Here is a 17551-nt window from a genome sequence, read left to right as displayed (position 1 = left end):
AGCATAGCTTCCTTATCCTTGCTAGTGGAAAGAGAACACCAAACGTCGCTGTAATGTGACTAATGAGGTTGACAGTATGTGGGAGGTGCATGATTACTGTTCTGTAAAATGCTTTTCTGTAACTGGTTATTAAGCTGTCAATTTGGCATTGTGGCTGAATGCTCTAGGTATAAGTCTTATAAATGAGTAGTTTCTCTCGTGTCACCCTATAACCTAAAATTGATTTATTGTAGCTGAACTGGGGATGTTGGCGGTTTCACGCTTGTATGGATAAAAAGATAACCACCTTATGGGGAAAGAATTGCTAGTATGAATAACTCATCCCTGTGGATAAATGTTTCTAACTTTTATTCTAATGAAAGTACATTATGTAATCCAAACTGGAACATTTTTGTTCTCCAGCTGTCTTTTGGGAAAGATGTAATGAGCTACAGGACATTGAGAAAATCATGGCTCAGATAGAAAGGGGAGAAGCAAGAATACAGAGGAGAATTAGCATAAAAAAAGCACTGGACACAAAGGTACTTTTGCTATACTTTGATGACACATGATTGGAATTGCAGATCTCATGTGTTCTATAGATTTCATATGTGAACTACAAATTCTTTTACGGTCAGTCTCTGGTGCACCTGTTCTAGATTTCTGGATAGTTTGTTTCTATATATAGAGATGGGAACAGGGTCTTGTTAAATTAATAATATCAAAGTGGCAAAGTTTTAGCAGAGCAAATTATATTGCATGACTGTATTGTTATAATTACAGCACATATAGAGCACTTACATGTTATGTACCACACGTGACAGTCAAAACGTACTGGTACCTGTCTAATGGCAACAAATTTTCCCTTAATACCACTTTCATACTGCCGTCCCGGAAATATCCCGGGTTGTTAACCCGGGATATTGCCGAACACTGCAGTATAGATAAGAAGATTCCCGGGTCGGGCGGGTTCATACTGCACCTGCCCGACCCGGTTTTTACAAAAAAAAGTGTAAAAAAATTATTTTAATTAATAAAAAAATACATAACAAATGTTTACTTTACTTTTCAGCCAGCGGTGTCTCCGGTGCGTTGCCGGCTGTCAGGGGGACCTCTGGGTACTAAAATGACGTCATTTCTAGTCCATTAGAAATGACGTCATTTTAGTACCCAGAGGTCCCCCTGACAGCCAGCAATGCACCGGAGACACCGCTGGCTGAAAATAAGTAAAGTAAACATTTGTTATGTATTTTTTATTAATTAAAATCATTTTTATTTTTTTTTCCAGTATGAATGGTGAGACCCGGGAATTACCCCTCGCAAAATCCCGGGTCTAAGTCCCGGGATTTTGGGGTTGGACTATTCATACTGCACCAAGACCCGGGTTTTTCAGCGTGCCCCTGCAAAAACCCGGGTTTTTGGTGCAGTATGAATGGGGCATAAGTGTGTGTGTGGTGGAGAACTTAGCCTGTAAGTTCCACTGAGGCAGGGACTGATGTGAATGATTAACATCCTCTGTAAAGTGCTGTGCAGTATGTGTGAGATATATATATATATATATATATATATATATATATATATATATATATATATATATATATATATATATATATATATATATATATATATATATATATATATATATATGTATATATATGTATATATATGTATGTGTGTGGTCTGTGCAAATTATTTGCCTATTGTTTTTCTTTTAGATTGGTCGATACAAGGCACCTTTTCATCAACTAAGGATTTCTTATGGCACCAACAAAGGAAAGAATTACACAGAGGAGGAAGATCGTTTTCTTATCTGCATGCTACACAAACTTGGTTTTGATAAGGAAAATGTATACGATGAACTTAGACAGTGCATCCGGAATTCTCCTCAGTTCAGATTTGACTGGTTTCTTAAGTCCAGAACTGCAATGGTGAGAATTTTGTAATGGGGAAATTAAAACTCTTTACTCACGTAGAACCATTATGTTTTGTGACATTACTTTTACATGTTCACCTCTTGGGGAGTTTGGCATCTGCCAGACATTTGACCTCCGTTGGCTGATTGCTGTATCTTTTCATCAAGTACCGAATATTATATTGCGATACCCAAAACTAAAATGCATATAAACCTTGAATTAATTGTAAAGGAAATTGACCTGAAAAGAGATAACATTCTAGGTGGCAGGGAGAAACAGCCTTGTGTGCAGTCAGACTAGATTCACCTTGTTTACAAGACAAGTGCTTGTATACTGATAAATATTCAAATGAGCATTTACAAATTAAGCAATGTGTTCTCAAAAACGTTCTTTTTTGGGTCACTTTAGGAACTACAGAGAAGATGTAATACTTTAATTACATTAATTGAAAGGGAGAACCTTGAGTTGGAAGAAAAGGAAAAAGCAGAGAAAAAGAAACGTGGGCCAAAGTCCTCTTCGGTAAGTGAGGTTTTTAATGTATTGAAGTCTAAATTATTTGAAATGAGGAAGTAATTGCCAAACCTGCATCCCATTACATTGGAAACAAAATTGGCTAGTAACAGGCAAAGATACATGAGATTGCATATTTTTTGCCAAATTGCAATAGGAAAAAGTAATGGGAGCGGGGATCTAGTAAGAGCAAAGTTGGTTTATGGAGAGAATAAATGTATGTCGTGCAGATTTGTAGCAGGATTGTAACCTAGTAGACTGAAAGTTAAGATGGTGTTGGAATTAGATGTGCTTACCTAAAAAGTTGCATTTTCAAGGAATACTTGACTGTTTGAAGGCTAGGGGAAAGTATTATATGAGGTATGGAAATCTAGAGTGGGTTCAACATGACTGTCAAGGATGACACCTATGCAGTGAGCATGAAGGGTACAATTAAGTGTTAACAGAATTAATGTCTGCTCTTCTTTTGTCCAACTTGCACTTGACAGCGGAAACGCTGCAGTCGCACAGCTGGGTCGTAAATTTCAAAAAGTCCAGCCTGGTTCCAACCCAGCACATGATTTTTCTGGGTCTCCTGTTTGACACCCGGTGCCAGTGGGTGTTTTTCCCCCAGGACACAGTTCTGGCCATTCAAAAATTGGTGAAAGCTTTGGAACTTTGGATGTGTGCTTGAGGGATAACATTCTTCAGTGCATGCAACTTATGAGGCGGATGGTGTCTTGTTTCAAAGCGCTAGCATTTGCTCGCTTCCATTCACGGCCCTTCCAAAAATAAATACATTGTGGTCAATATCCACATCAGTTGGCAGCACAGTTACATCTATTGCCACTGACTAATCTTTCTCTCTTGTGACTGAAGACGAGGAATCTGAATCTCTGTGTGGGACTGGACCATAGTAATGGCTGATGGCGCAGTAACACTAAATCTCCATCTTCAGGGGCCAGGAGGATGCAGAGCTGCCCATCAATGTCTTTGAGCTAGAGGCAGTTTTGAACGGTCTGGTACAGGCACCGTTCTTTCTGAAGAACAGACTCGTTCGAGTCCAGTCCGACTACTCCCGCGGTGACATATCAACCACCGCTCCCCCACCCCTTTTTGTTCTGATGGTTTTTGTTTGAATGTAACTTTAGTCCTATCCTTTGGGCTTGGTTAATTAAACTGATTGTCCTCTGTCCTGGGGGGGGCATAGAGGGGAAGGAAGCAGGCCAGTCAGGTTGTTAGAATTTAGTGCCTTACTCCCAACACAGTGCCCATTATACACCATGGTCAGCAGTCTCCCACAAATAGGTTAAGAGAAACTGATTTTATGGCATGTCCAAAAATTTTCTTTTATTTCCTACCAAGAGCAATTTTCTGCTGATAAAACATGGGTCTTGGCATTCATGTGGATGTTACTTTGATATGTACCACCTGCCTGAAGATTGTTGAAGATCAAGTAGACCCCTTCATGTCAACAGTATACCCTGATGGTAGTGGCCTCTTTCAGCAGGATAATGCGCCCTGTCACACTGCAAAAATTGTTCAGAAATGGTGTGAGGAACATGAGTGTTCAAGGTGTTTATTTGGCCTCCAAATTCCCTAGATCTCAATGCAATCGAGCATCTGTGGGATGTGCTGGATAAACAAGTCCTAGCCATGTTTGCACCACCTTGAAATTTGCAGGACTTAAAGGATCTGCTACGATTGTCTTGGTGCCAGAAACCACAGGACATCTTCAGATGTCTTGTAGAGGCCATGTCTCGACGGGTCAGCTGTTTCAGTGGCAAAAGGGAGGCTTACACGATATTATGCAGGTGGTTTAAATGTTGTGGCTGATTGTGAGCGAGTCAACAATTTTGAATGTGTGGTGAAATGAGAAGCCCAAACCCCCACCTCTTTGTCTGCTTACAGACCTGGAGGAGTGGGTAAAGCGGAAACCACTGTGTAAAAGAGATGCAGGTGGTGTGGCATTGGCTGAGTGAGCCATGCTTCTGATACTGCCAGAAGGTTGGTTGTTGGAGAGTAAGAAGTCTTAACATTTACTGTAACAATTATTTATTTATTGCAGGCTCAGAAACGGAAAATGGATGGAGCTCCTGATGGTAGAGGAAGAAGAAAGAAGCTTAAGCTTTGAAATGTTTATTTTGTAATCAATTTTTTTCAGAAGTAGTTCTTTACTTTACGGGTCTTCATAAGATGTACTGTACACTGATCAGCTATGTCATTCAAAGACATTGAGTTCATCTGTTTATTGAACTAGAAACATTGTACTTATTGTAGCTCTCCTTTTTTAAATGACAGCTGTGCTGGACATTTTTTACATTTAACATTTGAAGTAATAAAATAGGCTTCGTTAAAATAATGTGCTATTGTTAATGTGGTTTTTTTTTTGTTTGTTTTTTTCCCTCACCTTTCCTCTACTATTGAAAAGTAGACTGTATAAATACCTGTAAAGAACTATTTTTGTATACTCTTTTCGATATAATATCTCCATGCACAATATTTAGATGAATACATATTTCTCGTCTGATTATTTCATAAACATTTGCGTCAGTGTGACTTTTCTTTTTTTTTTTTTTAAATGGGTAAAAGGAGAACAAACTAAAACAGGAAAACTGATTAGGGTTTTCAAAACCATATGAATGGTAATATGTTCTGCATGGGGTTGTTACCATGAAATACACATGGCTGAAATTCTCTTTTCAGGTACTTATCAAAGGCTGGGGCAGGTCACCAGGTTAATTTTGTGTTTAGATAGAGGCTATAACAAGGGTCTAGTGAAAGTTGTAACACATCTGAAGAGGTGCATATTCTACCAGCTTTGCACAAAAACAGGTCAACAGGTGAAGCAGAAGGTCAGGCAACATGCAAAGTGCTGAGAAACATGACATCACTGAAAAAAGAACCACCACTAACTGGTTAATGAATATGTGAAACTTGATATAGAATAACTTTTTAATATAAAATGGTTAATAAAACATATATGGAAAAATAAAATGTTGATAAAAAAAATTACGAAAGTATAACTGGACTTGGTATTCTGTGCTGTTGCCATGAGATCCATTTTGGGAAGACCAAATCTCTGAACTAGTTGAAAGACGTCATACAAGATATGGAAGATGGTGCTGTATTGTAATAGGATTGTGTAAGTTAGTGTCCCGCAAGTCTATTGACATTAGAAAATATCCCTTTCCTATAGTGTTGAGGATGAAGTTTAGACTCCATTTGGAAATGTCTAGCATACATAAATCGAATATCTAAGTTCAGAACAGTTCTGAAACCAGATTTCTGTACCAGGACCTGATAAAATTGTTCAGTTGGGGAAAATTATCAAATCTAAGTTGCAGCTTTTGCGGACTATGTCTTGGACTCATTAATCTAGAGTGATCAATTTCCAGACCTATTAAAAGTTTGCAATTTTGGATTTGGAGAGAGAAATTGTGTTGCATGCTTTCTGGGCTTCCCTGTTTGAGCTCTAAAGGGACAAATGACTACTTTAGAAGGATTGTTGAACTGCCTAGAATACTGTTTACCAGGTCTATTAGTATGAGTTTCCCTGAACTTTTGTCTTGAGGAAGAATAAGAAAACCATGTTATATCATGAAGGGACAACTAGACATACATCCAGTGATCTTCGATTGAATCAAGTTTGTGGCCCAAAGGAAAGTACTTTCAAATGGAAGCATGGCTAGGCAAGTTTTTGATTGCAGATCCCTTTTTGCCACTACTGAAGTCTCTTCTGGAAGAGAAGACCTTGGTATACAGTGAGGCCTCACAAAGACAATCATTACTTTTCTACAGGAGTTTCACACATTTCAATAGATACTACTAATTTTATCTTCAATATCTGTACATAGGGTTGTAGTGCACAAGTTAAGTGCTCTAGCGACTGAGGTTACAGCTATAATGGATTTAAGTACATTGCTCATCTAATGGAATAGTGGGTCTTGTTTAAAGACTTGCTATATGTTGGGACTACAGTTATTAGATAAGCTTTTAGAACTGGGCTAATAGAGGTCTTCATCTTTAGCAGCCGTCTTTCCCTTAGAACTGATATTGTTTGGAGGTACTCCGATGCCCCCAGGACTTTAGGGAAGTTGAAGCTTATCAGTATAATAGTAGTGCATGGTGGAGGAAACTGGAATACTGGGGGCAGGAACCAAGGAAAGTCCAAAGGTCGTGGGTCGGTAACGAGCAGGAAAGTCGGGGAACAAGCCAAAGATCAGGGCATGTTGCAGACACAGAAATTCTAAGAGCCAGACAGAGATCAAGGGACACAGGACTACGATCAAGGTCCGAGAAACGAGCCAAAAAGTCACAACCGGTTAACAGGTCATGAATAGCAGGGTATTCACAGGATAGAGCATGTCAGGAATTTGTGCAGTACACTAATGCTATAATCGGCAGGGAGGCTAAGCCTAAATACATGAATTGGCCAATCGGAGAGTGGCCGCACAGGAGAGAATAATTGGCCTAGTGCTGTACTTAATTAATTGACAGAAGTGTGCACGCACCCGGCTGTCAGATTAGCTGGGCTGCAGTGATGGAGAAAGTGTCCCGACTGTTGGCCTGGTAACAGCCAGGACTTGAAACCCAGAAGTGACATGGTCTCCTTCACCGCTGCGGCCCAGCTAATCTGACCGAATAAATAAAGAAGTGTTCTAGAGACAGTTTCTAAATATAGAATAAACAAAGTATTTGTTAAAAATATCCCTAAGTAAGGGGCATAGCTATGGCTGGCCTTCAGCTTTTTGGGGGCAATCTCTGGATTGATTTCTGCAGATGGTTCTATGCTTGAAGCAATATTATATTTCTGGATAAGCAGATAGTTCTGTATCAATCGAAGTAAATGCATTGATTATAGAGCACAGCGGAGGCTTTGGGCCCGATGTGCACACCATTCATTCCTTTTCACCTCTTTGAAAAATTAGAATAAAGATGGGCGTAATGTGGCAGCTACCTGATTGGGAGAGGATCCATGCTGGATGGTGCTATCCATAGAAAGGGAATTAACTGGCCCTACGATTCCAACTGCTGGGGCTATCGCATTGATACTGTCTGGAGCTTTAAGGTCTCTGCATCACCCCCTTTGCTGCTACCCAAAGGGCAGTAAGGGAGCGTCATATGGAAGCAAGCTAAGGAAAATGTAAGCCTACTGTCTACATTAAACTCCTTACTTAGCTGACACAGGAAGAAGTTGCCTTATATACTCTCCAGGTGTATTTGTTTTTTCTTGTCTTTACCTATTGCAAGAGGTGCCAAGGAGTAAGCAAAGGATCAGGCTGAGGATTTTCTACTTTAAGACCAGGCAAACATTACAAATGACGTAGCATCACTATGCTGAACTTTCATTTACAAATGCACCATTTCACAGTATTTAATTCTGATCTGGTTTATAAATTGCATCTGGCACATAACATACAAAATCTGCAGTGCCATGAAGGTGGTTAGAAGTTATCTGATTCAGAGATGTAGAAGCGTTGATTTGCTCAGTTGGTGATCTCATGAGACCCTGGATTTAAACTTGATTGTGTGTTTTCCAACCGTATCTATGTATGGATGATCATTCAATTTGTGTGCTTGTTTTAATAATTACCTGCTTTTTTTTTTTTTTTATGTTTCCTACATAGATGTTTTTGTTATTTGAGATCTGGGAACTTTATTACATTTATGTACTTGTGCGCAGGGCCCTCTTAACTCTGTATGTATATATGTATTACTCAGTATTATTTTATTACTGTTTGTTTTCAATTGTAAAGCGCTACGGAATCTGCTGGCGCTATATAAATAAATGATGATGTACTGAGTACAATTAATATTGACATTTGCTAGAATTGCTTACACAGCAGTCACCTATGAAGTTTATTTATGCAGTTGCTTCTGTATGCAATTTTTTTTTCTTCCATTTTTTTTTTAGCATTGATCGATGCATTTCACCATCATAACTCCCTTATTACATATATTTTTAGAAATACCAATTAAACAGTTTTTAATATTTTTATAACTTGACCCTTGAGTTCTGTTTGGTCTCTATCTTGTGTTCCTTGCATGTATGAAAAGAGAATTGTCTTTTGTAATGTTTTCTTCAGAATCATCCGATTCAAATTTTCTGTGATATGTTGAGCAATGCATATATATATATATATATATATATATATAAAAATGTAAATCTGGTAACCCCATATATGCTTATTCCCTCAGACATAGAAGTGAGGCAGAGTGAGTTCATTGCTTGCTGGGTACACATACTTTTATCCAATTGCCGAATAACACAATATTTCAAAATCCCGCACATGCTGAGACACGCAGCTTCTGAACAAGGTCTTATGAGCCGCACAGTTCACACTAACACTCTTACTTTGTCTCTGAGCATCACGGTGCTCGTGGCGGCTCACACTGTTCTTGTTGCCTAGTGGTCGGGACGCTGTTCTTTTGGTAGCTTTCTGCTTCCGTCCAAACTAGCTGTCACATCTGGGAAGTGCTGTTCTGTGATTGCAGTCTCTTGACTGCAATCACCAATCTCTGTAGGGGGGCTAGCTCCCAATGGTGCAATCCTATTGGCACCTATGAGGCTTAGCCTCCCTGCTGGGTATAGTGTCCATGCCCTGCAATTACGTGAAGCCTGCTGTGTTGCTGCATTCTATACCTGCTGATTGTCTACCCATTGCCTGACCCTGCTTGTTCCTGGATTCTCCTTGTTTGCTGCCTGTCTCGCCCTCTTGGCTCTGTTATTGGACTTTTCTTGCTCGCTGCCTGCCCTGACCTTCTGGCTTGACCTTGATTCTCCTGTTCGCTGCCTGGCCTGCCCCCAACCATTTGTATCAGTGCTGGTTATCCTGTGTATACAGCCTGGTGTACCACTAGTCCCAGCCTCCATAACACATTGCTACCTGGTCATTAAGATAAGCTGTTACCACTCTTCAAGACCAGGGGGCATCTGAGTACCTGTGGGAATAGCACTCTCTGTGGGAAAAGCGATTGGCTATAGGTGAAGACTTCTAATTGCCCTGTTCTAAAAGATTAGTTTCCAGTGGGAGCCATTGTGTAAGTCAAATATGGATGAAGTCGGTTAAATGAATTAATATTTGTTAACTGTGTGATTGCGATTAGTACGCCACGTCTAATGACACAAATAAATAACACACACACTTACATTGACACTCACACATGTAAATAGTACACATTTTCTAAAAGTTCCAATCCACACTCAATTATTTAATAAATGAATTAAAGGTTATTTATACACAGATAATATTACAGTAAAGGTATTTATGGTTCAGATTCTCTAAAATGTATAGAGCTTGTCTCATATTAATCCACATTTTACCAGCAGTAACCCGGTTTCAACTGAGTAGCGATCGCTTCTAGCAGTCGCTAGTTATAAGCAATATGAATGAGATTAATACTTAAAAGCACTCTTATGGGTCAGTTTAAATGGGTTGTGTAATGGGAAGACACGTAGGCAACAGTTGGAGTGAGTTGCCCCCTCCTCTGGAAGAAGATCAAATGAACTGACTTATGACCAGCAATCTACTGGAACATTGTAAGCCCTGGACCAATTAAGAACTCTCTTTGTGTTATCTATGTATATTTTCTGACATCAACAGTGTTTTTTTCTAAAATTAAGAGCATATAAGCAGCCTCTGATTCAGGAACAATCTCTCTTTGCCCACAGACATCATAATTGACGGACTGTTCCTGGATCCAGGGCTGCGTAGCGTATGTATTGGTTGTACTTTGTATTATTGTGTTTTGCTAAATTTTGCTATTAAATCTTTTGTGCTTTGGAACCACATTAATCGAATGGGACAATATTTATTGATATCGACAATACGGACATAACACAGGGAAGATGCTAGAAACAATACCAAGAGGATGGACAAATATGGATGCCTGTCTCCCCACATCTTGGAGATCATGAATAACTGGAAGTAAACAAGATTTTTTCGAACAGTTAATGTGAGACATAATAGCAATAATAGTGCTGCTCCTAACCCAGGTAGCTAAATTACAACCCCCTAGGGCAACATAAAACTTTTGTTCTTCCTAATGCTTCACAGCACCACTGAGGAAATAACCAAACAAAAGGAGTTGAGCTAACATCCACAGGGAGACATACTGTTACTCTATAATAAATGTCATATATATGTGTAGTGGTGTGATATAGACCATGGGGTATATTTACTAAACTGCCTATAGCAACCAATCAGATTCTAGCTGTTATTTTGTAGAATGTACTAAATAAATTATAACTAGAATCTTATTGGTTGCTATAGGCAACATCTCCACTTTTTCAAACCCGCAGTTTAGTAAATATACCCCATAGAATCCAAAGGTTCAGAAACAAGGGAGTAGATCAAGCGCTTCCAATAGTTATCAATAACAGATAATTGTTCTCATACACAAATCAAAAAATGTCAAATAATCTTCATATATGCATTTAAAAAATATGTTCAAAATCCAATATCACTCAGGGCACTGAATTTTACATTAAATACATGCAAAATGGCCCATTGTCTCTTATGTCCATTCAAAAAATCTTAGAACTTCTTCCTGCCCTTATGTGCAGGGCCCCCAGATTACCTCCCCCCCCCCCCAATAAACCAGGGCCATCTTTCCAACTGCGCATGATGGGCAGGTGCCCAGGGGGAAAGGGGGCCCATGGAAATGAAATAGAAATCACTGAACTTAATCAGTTAAGTTCAGGTAAGTTAAGGGGGTCCTTAATATATATATATATATATATATATATATATATACACACATACACACACACTCACCAAATATTGGCATTGTCCCTACTAGAATCACAACATTTCACAGACTCTCCTGCTCTCTCCTACCTGTTCTCACTTTTCCCACCTGTGGCTGCAGGTTTCTTTAGTTGCGGCTTGTCTGGATCCTGGAATGTTGGGGGCCCTAGTTGGGAAAAAAAATGGGTACATTTAGAAAATTACAGCCAGCCCCGGCGTTAAATCAATATCACCCTTGATTAATAATTAGGTCTTTCTCCAACCCCAACATTAAAATAACAGTATTCACATTTAATAAATAATAATATATTATAACATACCTATACAGACCCATATAAAGCCGATGTTAGATGTTGTCCTGAATACTAGTTGACTACCAAAAAAGGTTGGAGGATGGAAGCCTGTAGCAAGTGTATGCTGGAGGTGACTTTTTTACTTCACTGACTACATGTGAAGAATCGTCCAAAGTTTCTACCTCTAATTTAGAAACTTTTGCACCCTTAGAGTCTCCATAATTTTTTCAAGGCACCCCTCCAAAATAATTACTGAGCAGTCCTGTTTTAGAATTAGTTGGGTAAAAAATTTTTAATAAGTATTTAGGTCAGGACAGAAATACTTATTTAGTTGTATGCAAAAATGCCCCCTCTACATCCAGACACACTGCCCCCTCTGCATCCAGTCACTCTGCCCCTCTCACGCTGCCCTCTGTCACGCTCCCTCTCACTGCCCTCTGTCACGCTGTCCCCTCCTCTGGCCTCTGTCCCCCTGTCACGCTGTCCCTTCCTCTGGCCTCTGTCACGCTGTCCCCTCTCCTCTGTCACGCTGTCCCCTCTGGCCTCTCACGCTGCCCCCTCTCCTCTGTCACAATGCCACACTGTCCCCCTCCTCTGCCTTCTGTCACACTGCCCCCCTCCTCTGCCATCTGTCACGCTGTCCCCTCTCCTCTGGCCTCTGTCACGGTCCCCTCCTCTGGCCTCTGTCACGCTGTCCCCTCCTCGGCTCTGTTACGCTGTCCCCACCTCTGGGCTCTGTCACGCTGTCCCCTCTCCTCTGCCATGCTCCCTCTCACTTGACCACGGGAAAGCCAGAAGAAAACAAAACATAAACTCACCAATCCGCGCGTTGCCGGGACCCAGCATTCTCCCTCTCTCTCACGCAGCTTGTCGCTATAGTGACAAGCTGCGTGAGAGAGGAGTTTGCTGGGTCCCGGCGCCGTGCAGATTGGTGAGTTTATGTTTTGTTTTTTCCTGACTTTACCGCGGCACCCCTGTGACAGCGCCGCGGCACTCCTGGTGAGCCCGGGCCCGGTACAAGAGTACCCCCTGTACCCACCTGATGGCGGCCCTGCTTATGTGTTTCTACTCACAAGAGAATGGTAGGAGATTGACAGTATTCAGCTTCTAATATCAGTGATTATCCAGCAAACAGCTTCTTTCAAAACCCCACCTCCTTCGATCTCTCACACTGGAATCACTGTCCTCCAATCTCAAGCATGAAAGACTAATTAATCCTCCAGTCTTCACACTTAGAAATCCCTCTGTCTATTATTTTCATCAGCTGAGGTTACACCCACTTAGGAACTTTCTTACTGTAATTCATCTCTTTCGATCCTCTTGTGCGTCTCCCAGATTATGGGCAAGTGAAGTTCCTCACTTAATATTAAAATATTTTTGGATTAGAGAGTTTATGTCATCTTTGAAATAGGGTGTTTTAGGAGTGTTTCATTCAATCTCCAAGAATTACCACTCACTGATTCTTATAGATCGATTGTAGAATTGTCTGGCTATGAGTTGGAATGGATGGACACCTTAGATAAGGTTTGAATTGAGGCACTACACCCCAGCATTAAAAACAACTTTTCAAAATCATTCGGGATGCTCCCACTACCTGCCCCCCCATATAATTAAAAAAATGTCATGCAGACACATGATTAGTGGCTGCACCACCTATGGCACCAACAGAGGTGGCGCCAATGCACGCCAGTAACATATATATTCTGATGTAAGCAGTGGTGGAAATGGGCTGGTATACGGTGCTATGCCATACCACCACTTCTCCTACTACCTTCATTGTAAAACTATCAAATTCCATTCTCTTACATTTTCCATAACGCCACTTCCAAAATTCCATTTCGACCACTGTATGTAGCAAATGCATCAGCCTTGGCCATATGCATTTAAAGAGATTTAGAACCAGAAAGCCTAGTTGCTGCAGATTTCTAGTTTGATCTATCTAAATTTCAGGATAGGCCTGTATTAAAATTGCCCGAAAGCAATAGTTTACCCTTTCTAATTTTTTCAGGTTTACATAAAATCCAAAAGTAATCCAGATTTGCCTATATAAAATGCATATAAATTCACAAAAGTAACTTAATGACAACTTAATTAACAAGTACACACCACCCCTCTGAATTACATTTAAATTCAGAAGGTGTGAATGGTACCATGCCATGTATTATCATCGATACTTCATTCCATTTTGATGTGTAATACTGATGGGTTTTCGTACTTTGAGACCTGCTTTGTGTGGCTCCTGTTGGCTAGAGAAGAATGGGGAGGGGAGTGGGCGAGGGAACAAAGACCTAGCTGGGTGTAAAGGGCAAAAAAACTAGAATCAGGAGACAGGGTGCTTCTTTAGAGCCCACTTGGTGATAATTCTTTACGTATTGATTAATGTAAGTGTAACAGCGCTCACGTTTGGAAGTGAGTACAGAAATGTTAGAACTGCACCATCAAGCCCTGCCCCCTCTCAGGATTTGGAAAAGTGCCCTGTTTTCCAATAGTCTGGGAGGACTCCCCAAAATTCAGAAAACTCCCAAACATTCCACAGGAGCAGGTAAGTATGAGCTAAAAGCTAGGCAAATGTCCATATAGCAGGAATATAGACCATGGTAACTGCAGGCTAGGACTGTGGTAGCTGGAACCGAGGCAAATGTCCATATAGCAAAAATATAGACCATGGTAGCTGCAGGCAAGGCAAATGTCTATATAGCAGGACAGCAGGAATACAGACTTGTAGCTGCAGGCAAGGCAAATGTCCATATAGCAGGATAGCAGGAATGACTGTTGTAGCTGCAGGCTAGGCAAATGTCCATGTAGCAGGATTGCAGGAAATCCCAAAGATGTAGTTACTTGTGAAACAGCGCAAACGATCAGAAGCAGTCCTCTGTCTTCTGGCACCTGATCCGTATGTGAGCCAAATAAAACGTATAATCCCAAAAGGTTGGAGACAGAGATGGTGCAACTAATCTCAATTCTTAATTCAGTCTTACACATCAACAAGATCAAATTTGACATCAAAAAGCCGTGAATTAGGAAAGTGACTTCGAAGACCACTTAAAATCACAAAGTGGGGTCAACGACTGCTAAGGCTCATGGCATAAAAGTCGCCAATGCTCTGCTGATTCCATATCTGAAGAGTTCCGAACTTCCACTGGCATTAATGTAGCACAAAAGCTGTGTGGCGGGAGCTTAAGGGAATGAGTTTCCATGGCCGAGCAGCTGCATGCAAGCTTCACATCACCAAGACCAATGGCAAGCGTCAGATGGAGTGGTGTAAAGTACACCGACACTGGACTGTGGAGTAGTGAAAACGTGTTCTGGGGAGTGACGCATCACACTTCTCTGTTTGGCAGTCAGATGGGCGAATCTGGGTTTGGCGGATGTTAGGAGAACGTTACCTGCTTGATTGTATTATGCCAACTGTGAAGTTTGGTGGAGGAGGGATAATGGTATGGGGCTGTTTTTCAGGGTTTGGGCTACCCCCCTTATCTCCAGTGAAGCGCAATCTTAATGCTTCAGAATACCAAGTCATTTTGGACAATGCTATGCTTCCAACTTTGTGGCAATAGTTTGGGGAAGGCCTTTTTTTATTCCAACATGACTGTGCCCCAGTGCAGAAAGCAAGGACTGCAAAGACATGGTTTGATGAGTTCACTGTGGAAGAAATTGACTGGCCCGTACAGAGCTCTGAACTCAACCCAATTGAACACCTTTGGGATGAAATGGAACGGAGATTGCGAGACAGGCCTTCTCGTCAAACATCAGTGCCTGACCTCATAAATACTCTACAGAATGAATGGGCTCAAATTCCCACAAAAACACTTCAACATCTTGTGGAAAGCATTCCAAGAAGAGTGGAAGCTGTTATCACTGCAAAATGGGGGCCAACTCCATATTAAAGTATATGTATTTGAATACAATGTCATTACAGTCCCTGTTGGTGTAATGGTCAAGCGTCCAAATACTTTTGTCTATATAGTGTATATTGGCACTATATTTATCCCTCACAGTAGGGTTATCTAGTTGAAATAAACATATTGCAGCTCTCCTTGTGATTATTAAAAATACCCCAAATAAACATGTAATTGCAATATAAATCACAACAATGTTTCGTAATAACTTATAATGCACACAATGCTGCAGGTTATTTGGATTGAAAAGTCTATAAATAGGAATGAACATTTTTGGTAAGTATTGCACTAAACCTTTTATTCCCCTTTATAGAAACTGACCACAATGGTAAGTATTGCGCTTAACTCTTCAACTTCCTCGCAGGGCTTTTCTTATGTGATGGAACTGTATTGTCTCCATTATTTGTTGGGGTAGCTGAAATCTACTTGATATTGTTCTTTAGTTACAGTACAGTGCTTGCCAGAGAGGGTGTCTTAAATTCACCTCCTGCTATCAGACAAAACAATTTATTCTTTACCTGCAACTTTGGTGGCTGAAATATTAATATAAAAAAAATATATTATATTTAGAATCATCCAATCTTGGTATGAATAACCTAATTTTCTTACTTATTCTTATTTGGTGCTTTAGATCCTATTTGTCTGACCAACCCAATATCCCTAATGTATAAAAATTACTTGAACAACGTTCTCTCTGTATTTAGATTAGTCTTAACCTATATTGAACCCTTATTGGATAACTTTTAAAATAACCAGTCAATATTTTGTTTAATTCATCTCACATTACTCATATATTTTATACAATTAATTTGCTCTTCTATGGAAATTGCACCTCAACACATAAAAAAACATTTTATTTCGAAATCGGTAGTTAGACCCTTGCGGATTAAAGATCCAATGAAGTAAATGAATCTCATTTCCGCTTTAGCCAAATCCACATTGGAACTCTTTTTCTTCCAGTCTCCCTCTACCTTTTTCAAAATGCAAAAGTATTTAATGGATATTTCGTCACATTTCTGATTTTCCTTGCAGTGTGCCGATAAGGAATGTTGCTCATACCCCTTTTTTATATTCCTTATGTGTTCGCTCCATTGTCCTCTCAATTTTCGCCCAGTCCTTCCTATATGCTGTTTCCCACAACTACCCTCCACTAACTATACACAGTTTTTGGAATAGCAGGTTATAAACTCATTAATCTTATATATTAAACCTGTAGCCATAGATTTAACTTCTACAGCTTTGGTAGTATCACTTTTTGTATTTTTACAAGATACACATGATCCACATCTAAAAAAGCCCTTGTTCTTTGTATAAATCTTAATTAGGTTTAGAAATAACACTTTTAACCAGGATGTTTTTAAAGTAGATGCTTTTCTATAGATAAAACTTGGAATCTTTGGAATAACATCATGTAGAGCCGAATCTCTAATAAGAATAGGCCAGTGACGCCTCACAATTTTTTCTACATCACTATGGTATGTGTTTTATTGGGTAATGAATGGAATCCCCATCTTCCTCTAAAAATCCTTATTTTTCTCTTCACTCTTTTTTGCGATTAATTTATTCATAAATTATACTCGTTTCATCAACAATAACTAATTTGACATCAAAAGCCATGAATTAGAAAAGTGAGTTCAAGAAAAGGACTATTATATTTCAGAAATACAGACCATGGTAAAATACAGACTGTAGTAACTGTAGATTAATGTTGTAATCCAGGAGAGGCCAAACCTTGGCTCTCGAGCCGCATGAGGCTCTTTGAACCTAGAATTTAGGCTCCTGGCCGGCAGCCGGGAGTATTACCCAAGTTCTCTGGGTGCCTTAAAGCAGCCGTGTCATGTGACCTCCTCTGCATAACTCAGGGAGATCATGTTACCACAGCAGTCCAATCAGGAAAGGAGTAGGAGAGCTGTATTGTGCTTTCCCTCCTTCCCCTGCGTGGGATCCAGAGTCTGTGTGAGTGGTATGACAGGTAAGTAAGGGGCATGTGAGATGCTGAAAGGCATGTAAGGAAGAGGGAGATTTGTTGGAATGTGTAGAGGTTTGAAAACATGTATGAAGGATGTGGGTATGGGGTATGTGTGGAATGTATGGGGTATGTGTGAATGTCTGATGGCATGTATGAAGAATGTGGGTAGTTCTCATGGCATGTTTGGATGCTGATTGGCATATATGGGGCATGTGGGAAGGCTGGTGGGCATGTGTGGAAGTCTGATGGCATTAAG

The 17551-nt window shown here is 40.1% G+C and overlaps 1 protein-coding gene across 1 annotated transcript in view; it reads left to right on the top strand.

Moving 5' to 3' along the window:
* The window catches only part of SMARCA5 (SNF2 related chromatin remodeling ATPase 5), a 31698-nt gene extending 26955 nt beyond the window's left edge, over positions 1-4743 (top strand). The window contains exons 21-24 of the mRNA XM_075199254.1: positions 403-521; positions 1695-1907; positions 2301-2411; positions 4450-4743. Coding sequence (XP_075055355.1) covers positions 403-521; positions 1695-1907; positions 2301-2411; positions 4450-4515 — 509 coding nt within the window. The 3' untranslated portion in view covers positions 4516-4743. The remainder of the gene's footprint in view (positions 1-402; positions 522-1694; positions 1908-2300; positions 2412-4449) is intronic.
* The last annotated feature ends 12808 nt before the right edge of the window (positions 4744-17551 follow it).

The sequence above is a fragment of the Mixophyes fleayi genome, chromosome 1 (genome assembly GCF_038048845.1).
Source record: "Mixophyes fleayi isolate aMixFle1 chromosome 1, aMixFle1.hap1, whole genome shotgun sequence".
Taxonomy (NCBI): domain Eukaryota; kingdom Metazoa; phylum Chordata; class Amphibia; order Anura; family Limnodynastidae; genus Mixophyes; species Mixophyes fleayi.
The sequence above is the reverse complement of the archived record's forward strand: the minus strand, read 5'-3'. Positions and strand labels throughout refer to the sequence as shown.